General features: G+C 35.7%; 1 protein-coding gene and 1 pseudogene across 3 annotated transcripts in view; both read left to right on the forward strand.

Annotated features, from left to right (window-relative positions):
- Positions 1–20,324, forward strand: part of SLC10A7 (solute carrier family 10 member 7) — a 273,235-nt gene that overhangs the window by 208,161 nt on the left and 44,750 nt on the right. For 2 of the 3 annotated variants that reach the window (XM_077139878.1, XM_077139879.1), the window contains 2 exons: positions 10,073–10,156; positions 19,335–19,500. In XM_077139878.1, coding sequence (XP_076995993.1) covers positions 10,073–10,156; positions 19,335–19,500 — 250 coding nt within the window. Of the gene's footprint in view, positions 1–10,072; positions 10,157–19,334; positions 19,501–20,324 lie in introns of those variants that run through there. The other variant, XM_077139881.1, reaches the window with a different exon arrangement.
- LOC143666068 (large ribosomal subunit protein uL18 pseudogene) lies at positions 5,366–6,840 on the forward strand (annotated as a pseudogene).

A 20,324-nucleotide genomic window follows, 5' to 3' on the forward strand; every position in this document is an offset into this window, starting at 1 on the left:
TTTCTCAGAGTAGGAAAAAATCATGCATTTAGATATAAAAAGGAATCATTTCCTCTATTAAATATATATTTTCCATGCAATAACTCAATTTTAGGTTGATTCATGCAGGTTAATCAATATGACTACTTAACAACCATATTCTTAAATTTGATGAAATTATAATCATTTTTACATTGCATCTGACTTTTGATATACATTTAGATTGTCAATTTTGTGTAAGTAATCAATTCAGTTTCCATGTACTCCTGTGAGAAAAGGGGCAGCAGGTCGTTGACGGGTAAAGAAAGAAAACTGAAGTATTTTAAATATTGAGGCCTGAGGAAATTCTTCCTTCTTCCTGAGTGCTTGACTATGTGAAGGGAAGGAAAAATGTATCTAGGAAGTGTGTTAGTGTGTGGAAACAAGTAAGTCTAATGCATAAGCAAATCTCTTTCCGTTTCATTTTCCCTAGGGCAGGGTTCCATGGGCACTGAGGGATGATGGAAATTAGAAAAGAAGGGAACCAATCCTGCTCTGTCTGAAGTAGCTTCTTCTTGATTTTCTAGCAAAAAAGATTTAACACTTATCACTCTAAGTGCAAACTGTAAAGACCTATTCTTATTTTTTCCTGAACGTGGTACTAATGAAAGCTTAGACCAATCATCAAGGGTGAATTATTTAATATAATAATGTTTTAATAGCTGAGAAGAGACACAAATAATGGAGATGCCTGTGGCTAATGGATTTCCCTGGTAGGAGATAAAAGGCTGATTACAAAGCAGAACAAGTCAAGACCGGTACATTAATGACAATTTACAGGTCAGCTCACTTACAGGAGTGATTTAAAATGCACCATCTGTTTTCTAACTGTATGTTGATACCTATGATTTTACGGACAATCAACTTCTCTTCATCAAGAAGAATTGTTGCTATTTATCTTTTTGAGTCAGGTTAGTTTGGCCCCATAATATTTTATTGACTAGACCCTGGATTTTTTGCAAATGAAATAGATTCTAAATTGGGTGGAATCATAGCAGCCAATCCTGCTTCCACTCAGCCATTCTCTGCCAGATTAGAAAATTAAGTCCTAATATCCTAGTGCGCCCATTGTATATATGAATTAACTTCTCTTCAGTGCATCTATCACGATACCAATTAGTAATCAATTTAGTTTCCATGTATTCTTGTGAGAGAATGGGCAGCAGGATGAACTGTAGTTGATGGGGAGAGATGGAAAACTGGGAGTGTTATCTTAAGAGAATTAAGAAAATAGTCACTCAAATAAGTTTCTGTGCTGGGGTTCGAATGAGGAATCCCAGTTGAGAAAGGCTGCACCATCAACCGCTGGACAAGTTGTTTGTTCTGTGCCGCTATTGCCTTATTTGAAAATTGAGGTAATAATAACATCTACCTCAAGGGGCTGATGCATGGATTAAATTATTCAACACAGATGAAGCATTTAAAACAGTAGTGTGTGGGGCGGGCACTGTGGCTCAGCAGGCAGAGTTCTCACCTGCCATGCCAGAGACCCAGGTTCAATTCCCGGTGCCTGCCCATGCAAAAACCAAAAACAAAATAAAGAAGCAGTAGTGTCTGGCACATAGAAAGTATGCAATAAATGTTGCTACTTTTGTAATTATATGAGACAGTTAGGTTGGAGGCCATGCTGCTTGATCCTTTCTTTGGTCTGTGAATTAAGAAAGCCTTGAAAGTTACTTGAAATTACAAGGATAGAAAGAAAAGAAAAAGCAAAAACATTGTTAAACCTCTTTTTCTATACATTTGTTGAGCAAATACTATAAGCAAGATCTCTCACTGATTCTCAAAATGTGAACCTAGCTCAGCAGCAGCAGCATCAGTTGGGGCCTTGGCTTACTAATCTGGAGTAGGGGCAAAACAATCTGTATTTTCACAAGCCTCTGGGTGTGTAGGATGCACTGTGCCTAAATGAACCACTTATTCATTCTGCTGGGTGCTGGGATTATAAACATAAATAAAATAGAATCTCACAGGTTATGGAAGAGGCAAACTTGGAGGCAAGAGCAACCAAGCATTTTGAGAGTTAAAACAAGCCCATATGGAGAATAGGGGTCCACAAAAGATGAAGTAGTCAATTCTTCATTTGGGAGGAGAGTTTGGACAGAATTCCTAAGAAGTGATGCTTGAACTGAGTCTTGGAAAAGACTAGGAATTTCCCAGTTACATGTGAGAGGGAGGGCAGTCCATAGAGAGGTGCACGTGGGTGCTTGGAGATGGCATATGTGTACATTGACCTCAGCTTTTAAAAAATAGCTCCCAGGAGCAGGGATTTTTGTATTTTGTTCACTGTTGTATCCACATGCCTAAAGGCTTAGTAACTTGAATGATTGAACATGAAGTTCCTAAATTCCCATATATTTAATTTTCATTGAATCCTTTCCTCTCAGCATAAGATATTAAAACAAACAAATAAACCTAATTGTGAGTTTTCTGCTTTAAGCACAATGTCCCTGCAAGAAATAAGCTGATGACTGTTTTATTTTGTTTCATAATATACTGTCTTAGAGCATGAGCTGGCAGTATGAGACACATTACCTCTAAATCTGCTGGGAGAGCTCAATGAAGACCATAGCACTTGCTTGATACTAACTTATCCTGAATCTGCAACTTTATCCAAATGTGAAAATTATTGATGCTTTTTACAAACACTTTGGTCTTTACAATAAAAGCCATGACAGGTTCCTCATCAAAGTGTGAAGAACCAAATATTCAGGCAGCATATTTCCTTCTGGTTTAAATTCAGCCCTGCATGCAAAATGATTGGGCCTTGTACTTTTCAAGTCATATTCCTATATGCAGCCCTGTGCCAGATGCTCACTCTTCTTTCTTCTGGATGCCAGAGCATACTTCATAGCCTCAGAAGCATCCCCCAGGGTAGCTCTGCATCTTCACACTGACCACAGCAGCAGAGCTGGTAGACAATTCAAAAGAAAGGATTTATGCCAAATTAGAGTCCAATACTGAGGTTTCCTTCCTTTGAGAGGCCACTTCTAAGGGAACCATCTTGTGGGATTTCCTCCCTAGCATACCCTCGTCTAACTTCTTGTACCCAGTTAATTACATCCCTGGTTTCCTTTTTCTGGTCTCTGATCTGACAAAACCTTGGAGGAGGACTGCTTTAACCTGTGTTCCTAATCAAATGAATTAGAGATCACAGGCACTGTAGAAGACAAAGGGATATTGGAGATGGTGGCCAACCTTCCCCTCACCATGTGACCCCATTCCCCTGCTCTTCTAGGAACATGAGGCTTCCGAACTTTGAACATGAAAATGGTCTATATTGTGATGGATTTTTTTCACAAAAGAAATTAAAATACATATTAGACTTAAAAACCAAAGTTGAAATGTTTTTTTCTTTATTCTCATCACCGAATAGGCTCATATGGTCTTTCACATTGAATTTGGAATTAAAAATAAGCCCCATAGTTAATTTATTAAATGAAATTAGGTCTTAACTTTTTCTCTCCATTTGATTGCTGTGATTACTGTGCTATCAGTGCTTTATGGTTAAGCAAACAAACCTTCCCAGACATAGGAAGACTAATACTACAAAGCAGATTTGGCTAAAGAGTTATTTGAATATATTTGAGAAGCATAGCAATTTCACATGATAATGCAAGTATTAGAGTTGTTAATTACATCCCACTTCTTCAGGACATAAGTTTTCACATCTTTAAAAAGAGGAAATGGAAAGGGAATTCTCTAGATTGAAAGGAAAAGACAAGAGAGAGTGACTCGGAGTGCTATAAAGATGTGAAGACATTCAATAAAGGTAATTAAATGGGTGAATGCAAAATCTAGTAGTACTGTATCCTCATTATATAACTCTATTTCCTATAAGTATTAGAATACAGTTGAACAAGAATAAACATATTTCCTTAAACTGGACGCAAAATATAAACAGGCAATGTGTGACAAAAAAACATAATCAGAGGGGAAACGGAGAGATATGGGAGCAGAGAATGTGTATGTTATTGAAATTAAGTTGGTTTCTTTTCAAACTAGCAGATTATAGATTTAGGTTGTTTATTACAAACCCCAATGTAACACACAAAGAAAGTATTTTTAAAATATACAGAAACTGGGGTGGGCCACAGTGGCTCAGCAGGCAGAGTTCTCACCTGCCATGCCAGGGACCTGGGTTCAATTCCCGGTGCCATATATATATATATACATACACACACAGAAACGGAAATGTAAAGGGATAGATCAGTTATATCACAAAAGATCAACTATACACAAAAGGAGACTGCAATAAAAGAAGAGAGACAAACAAGATATGACATAAAAAATGTGGCACAATATGACTTCTCATTTAAAATATTTTAAAAACACTTGAGTAAAGTTAAGACAGAAAGAGGACCAGGGATATATGAGATTACAAATGAGAATCCTGCTGCCTGTCTCTTAATAGTGTAAATCTTATGGACAGATCATTGAGCTGGATGGTTTTGAACTTGAGAACTTTGTTCTTTAAAGTATATTTTTCTATTGATCTAGTGCCTCAGTTTCTCTGTAATTTATCTTTTCTTTATTTAAATTCTTGCCCAAGGAACATCCATAGCATATATATTTGTGAAGAGGACATATTTCAAAAGCACCTTGAGCTTCAAGAACATAATTGCTGTATAAAAATGGTATAATTATTAGCTTTTTTATCATAGCTCTTTGTTTAAATATTTTTATTTAAGAAAACAATCAATATACTTACAACCACCGATAGTGTATATCTCAGTTAGCGTATCCATAGGCATACATAAATAAAGTATCTAAATAATCATTGTAAAGCCCATTTTTGTACAGTAAGCTTCATAAAACAATTTAAAATTATGGAAACAAGGAAAAAGTCCCAAATACAGATATTAAAGTTTCTTAAATTCTAAATATTAAACACTAACTTAAATATCATTTGATTAGCTGTCAAAACTGAATGTTCTCAAAATATCAAGTTTAAAGTTATTACAAATATAAACGTTGCTATAGTAATGACCTGTATTACTGAACATTTTCAAGTTTCTGATTTCAGGAAAATATAAAGATACAAATATTTTCACAATTAATATATGAAAATCGCACCCACCAAAAATGAGTATCTTAGCTTATCCATAGGTGCATTTAAATAAAATATCTAAATAATCATTGTAAAGCCTGTGTTGTACAATGTATTTCATAAACCAACTTAAAATTAAAGCAAGCAACGAAAAAATCTACAAATACAGATGTCAGAGCTTCTTAAATTCTAAATATTAAACGCTATCTTAAATACCATTTGATTGGCTATCAAAACTATGTAGGACTAGGCCTGCAGGCCTGTGGCGAGCCGTGGATGCTGGTCTCCTTCCTCAGGATGGGGTTTGTTAAAGTTTTCAAGAATAAGGCCTATTTCAAGAGATACGAAATGAAATTTAGGAGGAAAGGGTAAAGCCAATTACTATGCTTGGAAAAGCTTGGCAATCCGGGATAAAAATAAGGACAACACACCCAATACAGAATGATAGTTCATGTGACTGACAGGGATATCATTTGTCAGATTGCTTATGCCTGTATAGAAGGGGATATGATAGTCTGCACAGCTCATGCTCACAAACTTCCAAAGTATAGTGTGATGGTTGGCCTGACAAATTGTGCTGCCACACGTTGTACTGGCCTGCTGCTGGCCCACAGGCTTCTCGGTAGGTTTGGCATGGATAAGATCTATGAAGACCAAGTGGAGGTGACAGGAAATGAATACAATGTCAACCTGGTGCCTTCACCTACTATTTGGATGCAGGGCCTGCCAGAACTACCACTGGAAATACAGTTTTGGGGGCTCTGAAGGGAGCTGTGGATAGAGCCTTGTCTATTCCTCATAGTACCAAACAATTCCCTGGTTATGATTCAGAAAGCCAGGAATTCAATGCCGGAGTACATGGGAAGCACATCATTGTTCAGAATGTTGCAGATTATATGTGTCACCTAATGGAGGAAGAGGAAGATGCTTACAAGAAACAATTTTCTCAATACATAAAGAACTAAGTACTCCAGGCATGATGGATGAGATGTAGAAGAAACCCCATACTGCTATTCAAGAGAATCCAATCTATGAGAAAAACTCTAAGAAAGAAGTTAAAAAGAAGAGGTGGCGTTGTCCCCAAATGTTTCTTGCCCAAAAGAAAGATCGCATAGCTCAGAAGAAGGCAAGTTTCCTCAGAGCTCAGGAACCGGTTGCTGAGAGCTAAGCCAAACTGCAATTTTCTAAGAAGATTTTTCAGTAAAGACAATAAATTTACCAACCTTCTATTTCTGTGTTAAGCTCTTGCAGTTATGAAGTTGTAGGAAATACCTTGAAACATAAGAGCTTGGCAGTTATTTAAAAAAAAAAAAACAACTATGTTTGATCTCAAAATGTCTGGTGGAAAGTTATTGCAAATATCAACTTTGCTATAGTAATGACCTATGTCGCTAAACAATTTCAAGTTTTTTTATTTCAGGAATCTATTTTATCTACTATTACTACAGCTACATATAGTTTTTATGTGTCAGATCTATATATTCTTTTCCCACTTTACTTTTTATCCTTTAAGTTACCCTTGCTAATACTCTTCAATTCTGTACCCTCCTCAGGCAGACCTCCTTCTCTGTCTTTTTTCGGTCTCCAGAACTCCCTTTAATATTTCTTGTAGGGCAGGTCTCTTGTTGGCAAATTCTTGCAACCATTGTTTATCTGTGAAGATTTTTCTTTCTCCCTCGATTTTGCGGGACAACTTGGCAGGATAAAGAATTCTTGGCTGGAAGTCTTTCTCATTCAAAATCTTAAATATATCATACCACTGCCTTCTCACCTCCATGATACCTGTTGAGTATTCTGAGCTCAGTCTTATATGTTTTCCCTTAAATGTAATTAATCTCTTTTCTCTTGTTGCTTTCATGACTTTTTGATTCTCTTCAAGATTTCACATTTTGATAAGTATGTGTCTTAGAGTAAGCCTGTTTGGATTTATTCTATTTGGGATTCATTGGATTTGTTTGGTTTGGATGTTTATGTCTTTTATAAGGGTTGGGAAGTTTTCCCCCATTATATTTCCCCTAGCCTCTTCTGGGACACCAATAGTTGTTATATTTGTATGCTTCATGGTGTCTGTCATTTCCTGAAATCAAGTTTCAGTTTTTCCATTTTCTTGCCGTTTGTTCTTTTAAACATTCAAATTCAATTGTCCTGTCCTCTAATTCGTATATTGTTTCTCCTGCCTCTTGAAGTCTACTGTTATGAGTCTCTTTTATATTTTTTATTTTATTTTATTTTATTTTATTTATGTATTTATTTTGCATGGGCAGGCACCGGGAACCGAACCCACATCTTCTGCATGGCAGGCAAGAACTCTGCCACTGAGCCACCATTGCTCCTAATATATTTTTAATTTGGTCTACAGTATCTTTCATTTCCGTGATATTGGATATTTTTCTATTTATTCTTTCAAGCTCCTCTTTATGCTCCTACAGTGTCTTCTAAATATCCTTTATGTTGTTATGAACAACCTTAATTAGTTGTTCCAAATTCTGTGTCCACTCAAGTAATTTAATTTTGCTGTTTGGCTGAGCCATATCTGCCCAGATCCTTACATGCTTTATGATAACCTTTTGTAGACAGAGCATTTTAATGTCTTAATAAGGTTATTTTGGAGATTTATTTCCTTCCTTCATCTAAGATTTTGAATCTTCTAGTATTAGCTTTGATGATCCCTTTTTGGATTTGGTTTGTAATCCTTCCCTTAAAATCAAGTCCCTAATCTTATGGGGGGATTGTAATTCTACTTAGGGCTTTATTTGAGAACTAGCAGGTAGGCAATTTCTCAGGGTGCACTTTCAGCTTCTCCCCAGCAAATGGCGCTCTTGAGTCCGCTTATCCCTTTAGGCTCACCTGTCCCCCACCACGGGTACAACGTCTAGCAGCCAGTCATGGTGCTCAGCTTGGCCAGCTTCCTTGGCCTCACCTCTCCATCCGTACACACCTGTGGCCTGTGTGGGAGAATGGGAACAATATCAGGACCCAAACAAGTCTCTTTCACTGGCTGGATGTTGGACCAGCACCACTGTACGATGCCCCCTCCTCCCTGGGGAATGGCGCCCCAGTCTTTGCTAACAAAACAGGCACCCACAGCAGTGTGTCACAGGGGTGGAGACTAGGCCTTATACTGTGACCAGGTGGAGTCTGTGTGCAGGAAAAGCGTGTCTGTTATCTTCCAAGTTCACCATGGGAACTCCTGGCTACGGAGTCGAAGGGAAAATCTTCCCAAGCCAGCTGTGGGGGTAGCAGAGTCATGGCCAGGTACATTCAAGACCAGGTTCTCTTGACCCCAATTTCTCTGGTTTTTCTTCAAGGGCCTCTCTATATAGAAGACCCCCTAAAATCACTTGCACCCTGGAACCACTGTCCCAGTCATTTTTCTATTGCATCTCTCATTGTTTATAACCAGTGTGGACTCAGTCTCTCCTATTCTGCCATCTTGCCAGAAATCCTCCAATTTATTAGCTTTAATACTTTGGTTTACATAAAAGGAAACATCTAACAGCCATGTACCCTTGAACACACCAGGAATCCTTTCTGTTCTTCACCAGTTTTACTTTTTCTGCCTGACTCTTTCTTTTGTTTTTATCGATTGTGGAGGAAGAGGCTAGAGGCTACCATTCTTATGGGCTAAATTGACAGCCAGTGGTCAGTGTTGAAGCTAGTATTAAATGCATGCAGAGCCACTGTTAAGTAGGAATTTTGTTGGCAATTTAAGGGTGTATAGGTTAGGACTTAGGCTGGGACAGAATTTTATGAAATAAACAAGGTTATAAAAAAAACGTTTTGGTAAGAGCGGGCAATGGTGGTGCAGTGACAGAGTCCTTGCCTGCCATGCCAGAGACCTGGGTTTGATTCCCGGTGTCTGCCCATGCAAAAAAGAAAAATAGTTTGGTAAACCAAATCACGGAGAAATCAGTGAAAACACTGATATCGTATTTCACTCTGCGCTCTTGACTTCATTTATCTAAATATTTACTTTTTTATTTAATACCTTTAGTCATGACCACCTCACTATATGTCACAAAAATTATTTTCCCAAAAAGTGTTTTCAACTTCAACTAAATTTCTGTAAAATATGAAAATTGAGGTTTAGTCTGCAGAGGAGAGGTGGAAAACTAAGTTCCAGGTGCCAGGAAGATGATTACTGGTGGTTTGGAAGAATCTGATTGTGAAAGGGACTAATGAAAGAGATACAAATCTATGAAATGAACTATTCTTTGTCCAGAGAGATTTGAAAACCAGTAGGTTTTGAAAAGCATTAGAAAGTTAGTAGGAAGACTTGGTAATTCTTGGTAGTTGAGACTGATATAAGTATGTGACTATGTACGTAGATAAAAGCAAATCTTGTGATGCTCTTTTTGAAGCTAAGATGCATTAACAATCCTAAAATGAGGAAGAAGAAAAAATAGAAATTACAAATAGTGTTAAGACATGAATTTAGGAGAGATATATTGAAATTTTAAGTTGAAAAATAAGTTATGTTTCAGGATTTCACATTTGGTAGTCCTTGTATAAAAGTAAATTTTTAAAGAATATAAGATTTGTGGCCTTTGTCTGAAGGATTAGAAACTTTGGAGATTATTCATTTGCATAAATAAATATATTACTTTGATAAGGGAATAATGAGACATTATTGCTTGTTTTAGGTACTTGTAGATAAGTGAAATAAAATCACAAACTATGATTATAGATGAAATCTCATGTCCTATGATTACAGACAGTGTGAACAGTATTTACTACTGAAATGTATTTAATGAGTAATTTAAGTTAATTGCAAAAACTTTTTACTCTAACTTAGTTTCCTAATCAAAATTATATATTAAAATCCTTAACAGTCTATTTTGTGTTAAATTTAGAAATTTGAAAGTAATTTCACTTGCTCTTTGTATGTAGCCTCCATATTTTTGGTCGATGTGAGAGAATTAATTTATTGCATTATTTAATCAACTGCAAGTTTGATAACTAATTCAAAATAGTTCTGACTCCTTTTATTTGCTTATTTTGCAGCTTGGTTCATCCTCTTCTGTGCCTTTTGCATCTATTTTCTCTCAGCTTTTTATGACTGTTGTGGTTCCTCTAATAATTGGACAGGTAAGATCTCCAATACTACCTGCTCTTTACTGCATAGATAAAAGTTGTGAATTCTTATGTTATGACAGGGCCATTGAGAGAATGGATATTCAGAAGAAAGAGACAATTAAATGAAAAGATAAGACTCTGAAAATATTAGATTTCAGCAATCACAATATTCTCATCTTTTTAGTTTTTCAATTAGTAGCAATTTTCTTTGCAGGTAGTTACTATATAGGAATCTACAATACCTTCAGACACCAACTGGGAAAGCAATTTTGACGTTAACTACTTGGAGTTAGGTTGGATTTCTCAAGTTAGGGTACCAACTTCATGAGCTTGCCCTCGTGACAGACCCTAGTACCAAGTTTGGGGGTTCGCGGTCCATCCTCACTTCTGCCAACTGACTACAAATAAAAGGGTTCCCACTACCCCTGGGTTAGATAATTAACTAGAATGACTCAACAGAACTAAGAAAAGCATTATACTTACCATTTTAGTTTTATTATAGCAAAAAAGGATAAAAATAAGAGATGCATAGGGTGTGCTCAGGATGCATGACCCTCCCAACACATGATTATGTATTACCAATCAGTGAAGCTCTCCCAAACTTTGGGTGTCCAGAGTTTTTATGGGTTTCATTACATAGGCATGATTGGTTGAATCAATGACCTCATGCTTGAGCTCAATCTCCATCTCTCAACTCTTCCCCTCCCCAGGTCCTCTAATCACTGGTTGGTCTTTCTGGTGTAGAAAGCTTCCACCCTAAGACTACTGGTATGGCTGGCCCCATCCTGAGTCATCTCATTAGCATAAACTTTCAGGTGGCTCTTCAGGGCTCACCTTGAGTAACAAATACTCCTATCAAGGGAAATTCCAGAGATTTAGAGGTTATCTCTCATGGAGAGAGGAGAAAGCAGAGATCTCTCTTTCTCTTTTTTTTTTTTTTTTTGCATGGGCAGGCACTGGGAATCAAACCTGAGTCTCCAGCATGGAAGAGAGATCTCTTTTTGAAGACCAAATTCCTTACTATACAAGACCCCAGCACAGGATGTTGATTTTTTTTATGTATTATTCTTTCTTTATACGTATGTAACTAACTTGAAACATGTAGCAAATCATTATCTCACTCTGTGACTTCAGAAAAATCTCAACATTTGTGCCCATTTTTGGGAACAAGTGTCTGCCTTTGGCTGCCGTCTTCATAGATGCCTCTACAGGCAGCTACCATGTTTGAGATCATGTAATAGATAAAACAAGCATTTAATCCTATTATCTCTTAAAATTAGATTTTTGAAAATTGTTTTTCTCTCCCAAATCTTACGCAATTATACTAATAGAAGAAATTTTTCTATTTTAAAATCTTAAGAGTTAATAATAAATCTATAATTTAATTTCAAATATTTTTAAAAAACATAGTTACAAGGTTTTTTAAAATCATAGCTCTGTACTGTATACTAGCAGTACAAAACATTGTAATACTAAAATGACTGAGTCTTAGAGAAACAGTGTATTAGGATGGTTAAGTATACAGGTTTTGGTTTAAGAGCAACTGGATTCTTTCTCCAGAATGTTTCCTCTTTTGAAGGACTCTGATAAACTAATCAAGATCTACCTTGAATGGGTGGAGTCAAACCTGATCTTCTAATCAAATGTTCATACCCACAATTAGGGGGTGTCACATCTCCATGGAAACAAGCCATTCAAAGTTTCTATCCCACAATGTTGAGTCTTCTTGGTGAATTTTCCTTTTATTATACATAGTGTCCTTATTTGTCTCTTTTAATTGTTTTACATTTGAAATCTAAATTGTTGGATATTAGTATCACTACCCCTCCTCTCTTCTGGTTGTTATTTGTGTGAAATATCTTTTTCCATCCTTTCACTTTCAATCTATTTCTGCCCTTAGGTCTAAAGTTAGTCTCTTGTAGACAACATATAGATGGGTCCTGTTTTTTAATCCATTCAGCCAGTCTGTGTCTTTTGATTGGGAAGTTTAACCCATTAATATTTAATGTAAATGTGGTACCTTCTTCTACCATTTTGTCTTTGGATTGTATATGTCATATCTTATTTTTTTCTCTTTTTACCTTTACTGATAGATAGTCTTCATTTCTACCCTCTTCTCCAGATCTCTCTCTCTCCTGTCATTTCCTATCTGCCTGTAGTGCTCCTTTTAGTATTTTTTGTAGAGCTGGCCTCTTATTCAAAAACTCTCACAGTGACTGTCTGAAAATATTTTAAACTCTTCCTCTTTTTTTTTTTTGCATGGACAGGCACCAAGAATTGAACCCGGATCTCTGGCACAGCAGGCAAGAACACTGCCACTGAGCCACCATTGCCCGCTCTCTCTCATTTCTAAAGGACAGTTTTGCCAGATATAGAATTCTTTCTTAGCAGTTTTTCTCTTTCAGTATCTTAAATATATATACCACTGCCTTCTTGCCTCCAAGGTTTCTTCTGAGAAATCCACACATAGTCTTGAGGCATTACTATTCTCTTGCTGCACTCTGTCCTTGACAATTCTCTCTTTGTCCTTGACATTTGACGATTTGATTAAATTAGGTCTGTTTGGATCTATTGTGTTTGGGGTACACTGCGCTTCTTGGATCTGTAATTTTATGTCTTTCATAAGAGATGGAAAATTTTCAGTGATTGCTTCTTCCATTATTCTTTCTGCCCCTTTCCCCTTTTCTTCTCCTTTTGGAACTTGCATAACATATATATTTATGTGCTTTATGTTGTCATTAATTCCCAGAGCACTGCTTATATTTTTTCATTCATTCCTCTATCTGTTCTTTTTTGTGTAGGACTTCAGATGTCCTGTACTCTAGTTCACTAATCCTTTCTTCTGCCTCTTCAAATCTGCTATTGTATGTCTACATTGTGCTTTTCATCTCTTTTATTGTGACTTTCATTCTTCTAAGTTCTGCATTTGTTTCTTCAAGCTTGTGAGTTCTTCTTTATGGTCACCCAGTGTATTTTTTATATCCTTCATTTCTTTTGCCATATCTTCCCTCACCTCAATAATTTGACTTTTTACTTGTTTTAGCATGTTTGATTGAACATTAATTAGTTGTATCAACTCCTGTATTTCATTTGAAGTATTAGTTTGTTCCTTTCAGTGGGCCATATCTTTGTTTTTCCTAGTATTGCTTGCAATTTTTTGTTGATGCCTTGGTATCTGATTTCCTTGATTAGTTTATTCTGGAGGTCATTTTCACTCTTTTACCTAGGGTTTTCTGGTTGGTTGGCTTTATTCTCTGTTTTTTGGCATTCAGTTCAACTTATTCAGACCTGTAGCTTAGCTTCTATTTAACAGTTCAGAATTTTTCAGCTCTTGTTTTTCTGGCTCTTATCCTGCCTATAAGGAACATTTTTTGAGGAGGGTCTCCCCAGATATGTTTGACCCCAATAAGATTTTCCCAGACAAGGCAGGCCCAGGTCTCAGGAGGAGGATGTATCAGTATCAAGTTTCCCTAAGGATTGAGACCCAGCAGTTTGTTTAACTTTCCTGTGGACCTCTAGATGATGTGTTTTTCCTATCCTGCCCAGCAGTTAGTGTTTGTTAACACACAGCTCCCCACTGGTATAAAGTGGTGTGGAGCCCTTTAAGAAAAGTTTAAGCTGTTTCTGAAGGAGGGCCCCCACTTGAGCTGAGCTTTGCTCCCCTTTTCTTGGAGAAAATATGCCCTTTAGGGAGTTATCGCTTTCACTTGACTTGTTACTTTGTCTCTCAGATGTATCTTAACTCTGTTCTTGTCTGGGTGAGCACTGACAATGGAAAATGCTTGTGGCTTACTTTAATGAGCTACTTAGAATATTTTTTTTAAAGAGAAAAAAATAAGATAAAATCCCTTTTCAGAGCCAGTCCTTGAGCCAGAGTTGGTACTTGGCTCTATAATAGGCACAGCCCTTTTCTGAGCTCTGCCTACTACAAAAGCCTCCATTTTTTTTTTGTTTGTTTTCTTCATCAGCCCCATCTCCTCTCCACTGGGAGAGACCTCAGGCAGAGAGGTCTTTTCTGCTTTTTTCTGGGTTTACCTGTACTCAGAGCTTGTATTCAGCAGTCCAAATATGTTAATTAAAACTGCATTTGGACCTTGGTTGAACTACCTCCCCTTGCTCCTAGTAGAGTCTGCTTCTTTTTCCCACCTGGAAGGGTCCTCCAGCAGCCTGCCATGTCACTGGGGGAGGGGCACCCCAGCTTCCAGAGTTTTGGCATTTTTCTTATAGTTCTATGCTGTGATCTCAGCTATTTGTACCACTTCTGGGCCTCACTTTTCTCATTTGAAGAATGAAGTATTTTATATCTTCCATCTCTGAGATGCTATGAGTCCATGAGTTAAGATGAACCTTTCCATAAATAGCTAAGAGATTGTTTCTTTTGTCAGTTCTAGAAAGAAATAAAATGTGTGCCCTTGATGTATTTCCTCTCTTTTTTTTGACACCTCTTTCTTTCAATACATCTAAATGCTTGTGACAAATTTTAATTTTTGCCTTATCTTCAAGAGTGTCATATAAATCAGTATTAATGAAACAGGATTTCTACCACCTCTCAGTTTCTATCACTTTGACTATTTTTCAGAGCATCACACTAAAACCCACTTTTTTCTATAAATTAATTTTAAAAATATCTCTATATATTATATATATTCAGGCATTCTGTAGTCTTTCCATTAGTGGATTTGTTTCACAGTTTAAAATTAGCCTTTCACTGTCGCAGTGTGATTGTGTGATTGTTGAGAGCCTTGTATCCGATGCTCCCTTTGTCCACCTTATCCATGGACAAGTAAAACGTATGGATTAAAAATAAATAAATAATAGGGAGAACAAATGTTAAAATAAATTTAGTAGGTTGAAATGCTGGTCATCGGTGAAGGGGAGGGGTAAGGGGTATGGTATGTATGAATTTTTTTCTGTTTTCTTTTTATTGCTTTTTCTGAATTGATGCAGATGTTCTAAGAGATGATCATGATGACGAGTATACAAATATGTGATGATAGTGTGTGCTATTGATTATATAACAAGAACAGAATGATCATATGATAAGAATGTTTGCATTTGAATGTGGTTATGTATCATAAATAAAAAATAAATTAATTTTTAAAAAAAGGATTAGCCTTTCATATGATATAGTCTTCACCCAAACCTGAAATTAATGTTATTAATGCTAATGTACTTTTGCAACCTATAAAATTATATTAGATATGAGTTATCTGAATTCCTTCTAAGTAAAAGTACCCATTACATTATGCAATGGGACACACTGATTAAACAATGTTGTGATAGAAACATCAGAAAACTGGGACCTAGAGTTAAGAAAAGTGATCATTTACCATGTACAGGCACTGATTTCAAAGTATTTTATATTTATTTACTTACTTAATCCTCATTACAGCTACTATTATGTCCATTTTACAGATAAGGCACAGGAAAGTGCCCAAGATTATATAATAAACACTGGAGCCAGGATTCAAACTCAGGCAAACTCTGGCTCCCAAGTCTGTACCCTTAACCCCTGTGCTGTGGTTCCCTCTGGAGATAGAGGTCATATTCCTGCTCATCCACTGATTAGTTTCTTAACATTTTATGCAAGTTGTGCAACCTCTCTGCGTCAGCTGTAAAATGAGGTTCATAGCTGCGTGACCTTATCCATGGGTATGAGATAAGGTAATAGTGAGAGAAAATTTTTGAAAAGTTAAGTAGATAGTAGGTGTTTATTGACGCCATGTATTATTACTATCTTTGTACTTTTTGCAAAGTGTATTAATATCATTTGGAATTTCTCAATATTTAATAAATTTAAATATTAAAATACTTTAATTTTAAAAATTAAACTTTAAAATTCTTTAATGTACTTTAAAATACTTTTAAAGTATTATACTAATTGGATTTGATTTCATATCCCTGGATCTACATTTCAGCAGGTTATTAATTAAGAAACAAACTTTATGAAAGTATATGAATAGAGAATAAAAATGGAAGAAACTATCTGTAGCCACATTGGAGAAGTTAGGGTTAACTTGAAAAATTATCCATCATATAGCCCCATTCAAAAATCAATTACATTCTGTGTTTTGAAAATAAAACTTCAAGTTTATTTCCAAAAAAAAAAAAAAATCAATCATAAATGTAAACACAGAGTAGAAAGAAAAGAGCCTGACCAAAGAAGTAAAATTAAAGTAGAAAACAAAAAAGGATTTATCTTACACTTCACAGTTATCTCAGTGTGTTGACATTCTATACCTAAGATGTGTCATTTTTCCAGGTTTCCAACTTTGAAATCATACAATGATTTGTGACCCAGCTCATTCAAAGTGCAAGGAACCAAATTTAAATTTCCCTGTAACTTTTCCTGATACTTAATTTAAATAAAGAAAATTAAAATGTTGAAGTTGAGAGAATAAGATAAAAGCTTCCTGTGGGTTTTTTTCCCCCTTCTTTCTCCATAAGGAAAAGCAAATGAGTTCTAAGGATTTCTCTCTCAATCAAGAATGACTTCTTTCTCTAAGCTGTGAAGACAAATAAATTAATATAGATTCTGAAAAAAAACTAGCCACCTCCCCAGAATGCCTTTTCCCACCTTCATCTAGATTTCTTTATCATTTTCCCGAGAAAGCTGAGGCAGCTGTTATCAGGTTGTGTGGATCTATCTCTAGCAAAGTCTTGTTTCCTATAAGATTATTAAACATTTCCATAAGGCACATAAGTTCAGAGAATTTAAAAAATGATATGGGTTCTTAAAAAATGAAGAATGATAGTACCAAAATTTTAAGTGACTAAATTAAGAGAAAATAAACTTTCCTGGAGTTTATATCTAAAGCCTATCTTTGAGGCCATGTCAATACTACTTCCAGTTTTGTTTTTGAAACATTTGAGCTTTTCTAGCGACAGTGCAAAAGGAGCTGCTTCCTGAATTTAATTTTAGAGGAAGATAAATCTCTGTGGAGCCTGGCATGGTATAAAATGTTTTATTTAGAAAATAGAGACAGATATCACTGTAAGATTTAGAAGGATGAAAAACTGTTTATTTTCTCCTTTAGTTGTTTCGCTGGTGGGTCTTTGTTCAATTCCCAACTTTCTGATTGTTTTCTGTGACCATTAAGTATCCAACATTAACCACTGGTGTATTTAGGAGCAAGGCATTTTGGCTAGAAGATTAAGGACTCAGGAGCCCACTTCTTGACATATTGAAAGAGTTCAACTCTATTTTGAGACTCTGGTTACTTTGTAATAAAGAAGAGATTATTGAGTTACCTAAATCAAGCTACTACTTATAAAGTTGATTTATGATTAGAGACTTGTCTTGTTTTTTAAAATGCTTTTATTTTCAAGGTATGCCTCATTCATATTTATTTAGACGGTTTGTTTTGGGGGAAGCAGGATGAGGAAGACACACTTTGGGAATTGGGATCAGATATTTTCTTGCAAAGAGAGGACTTTTGTGTTTTAACTATAGAATATTAAAGCAATTTGGAGGTCAGTAACAATTTTAATAATTCTTGTGTAATTTCCATTTATTTTATTTCCTAAAGGAGTTGAATTGTATTAAATTTAGTCAGCTACCAGTTTTATGCTACAAACACAGTAGATAATGAAATGACCTTTTTAATGAAGTCCCTTGGTAGCTTGCTAATAAACAGCCACCCTTACAGTGGCATGTTTGAACGTAGGATCCTGTGGGCTCTACTCTAACTCTACTGTTTAAACTATGTGTTCTGATACACTAATCAATAATACGTGTGGCAGAACTACTCCTATTTCTCTATTCTTGACTACATTTTAAGTTTATAGAAAGAAATGAACACTAGGTAGATTACTATGGTTTGGGATCACTTCTATAAAAAAAGTGAACCTTTTTTCTTTTATAAATCCAGCTGTAACTTTAATCACAAGACCTACCTTTTAAAAAAATTTAACCACTATTTATCTAGTTAACATGCTAGTATATTACACTCTCCCTTCATTCCTACCCCAGCCAATCTTTCAGCTTTTCCCCTATACTTCGTACCAGCAGGTCAACTATGTGAAGTCTCCATTCATTAATACTGTTATTTCACTTAGTTTTGGAGAATGGTTGCAGTTAACCCAATAGCCATTTGTTCAGAGGCTCTATTGAGAGTAGTTTATTTTGTTACTGGGTGTCTGTTCCTGGGTATGCTGCATCGTGAATTAAGCCTATTTAATTGCAGAGTATTTAGGCGATAACAGAACCCCATCAGCCTTGTCAGAAGTTCCCTGACCTCATTATTGCTAATGGATCATAGTAAATCAGCCTGTTGTGAAATCTCATGTTCAATTATGCAGGATAATGAATGACTCAAAAATTAATGCCTCAACTATAATCCTTATGAAAGGGCTTGTTCAGCTTCTTTCCAAAGCAAAATGTTTAAAACAAAGTGGGTCACTTTTGTACCCAAACCAAAGTTATCACCAATATTCAGACTGTCCTGATTTTAAATATTTGATCTGATTTTAAAATAAAAGATTGCAATATAACTTTGGATTTCACCGATCCTTTTCTAGTAAAGTTAGGGCAGGTTTATTCATTTTTAAATGTTAATTCTGAGATTCTAAAAGCATGCAAATGGCATTTGTCTTTGGGTTCACAAAAACTCTAGATATTCAGAGTTTGAATTATTTAAACTCCCACAACACATGCACTTTTGCTTTTCAAGCATGAGTTATAATTTAATTAAAAACTTCTGGTGCATTGCTAGCATTTTAAATATTAATATGTTCCATGGATCACTTTCGATTATCTACTGTCTTGAAATTCTTGAAGATGTTGGATTTTTAAGATTCCCAAAGTTGCTGTTGGAATTGTCTGTTGAGGCAAAGGGGACTGTGATAATTACTCACATCCATTAGGCTCGGCAGAGGAGATAAACTTTGGGGAGGCTTAATGGGCATGTCTCAGCGACAGCTAGCAAAGAGCATTTGGCATGATTAAGAATGGATTTGAATGCAGTTGAAAATACACTCTCATTATGGACACCCAGTGGAAGTTGCACTACAAATGTTAAATTCCCCAGAAGAAAAGTAGTGTGACAGGGAAGCTTTGAAATCCACTGAGGCCATCATCCAAATTATTCTCTTTTCCTCATGTCTTTCTGCTGTCAGACTCACTTTGTGAAGCCCAATTCTACTCCCTCCATCTCTGAAAAGAGGCAACCTGTTGATCTGTGTATTTCAGATTGTCCGAAGATACATCAAGGATTGGCTTGAAAGAAAGAAACCTCCTTTTGGTGCTGTCAGCAGCTGTGTGCTCCTTATGATCATCTACACAACGTTCTGTGACACATTCTCTAATCCAAATATTGACTTGGATAAATTCAGTCTTATTGTCATAGTATTAATAAGTAAGTTGGAAGGTGGGATATCCTTGCTGTCACTCAGTCTCCTCAAGAGTACCGTATAGCAATTCGTGTACTCTAAGTTCATTTTGAACATGAATTTGATTAGAAAAGAACATTTCATTTCATATAATATTAATTTAGTGCCTTTAGCATGTGTGTCTGTTATTTAAAAAGATGTCAGTTATACATTCACGGTCTTCAGCTCCTTTGTTTTTTATGTCTGATGCACTATTGTCTGATATACCACAGTTGATACCTGATGAGAGAAGTCTTAATATCCATCAAATTTAAAGGTTAAATTGAATACTTTATCACCAACTTATTTTATAAGAACCTTAAACTGACCTAACCGCTTTTCTTGAATAAAAAACAGGATTTACAATACACAATTCTATTATTTTATAAGAATTGGTTGTATTGGTTAAATGTGAATATTTGCATCATTATATTTTATATTAAAATATAGCCAAAGTAATATTTCATTTTAAGAAATAGCTGACTCTAAAATGCAGGTAAGTGCTAAGTCTCAAAAATAAAACTTTTATTCTATTTACCCTGTAATATTAAAGACAACTTTTATTAAAATTGTAATACCTAATAATCTTTTGCTTTTAAAATAAGCCTGAGTTATTCCAAAATATTTCTTATATACTACTGCATTTATACAATTTGCTATAAATACTTTTAGTCTAAACCAGCTCTTTCTAAATTGATCACATTAATAACCAAATCTTAAATCAAGGAAGGTTTTAGATTTTCCATAAGTAGAAGATATTGTAGATTATATCTGGGGATGTTTTCAACAGGCTGAGTATCTCTAACTTATG

This window comes from Tamandua tetradactyla, chromosome 22 (genome assembly GCF_023851605.1).
Source record: "Tamandua tetradactyla isolate mTamTet1 chromosome 22, mTamTet1.pri, whole genome shotgun sequence".
Classification (NCBI taxonomy): Eukaryota; Metazoa; Chordata; class Mammalia; order Pilosa; family Myrmecophagidae; genus Tamandua; species Tamandua tetradactyla.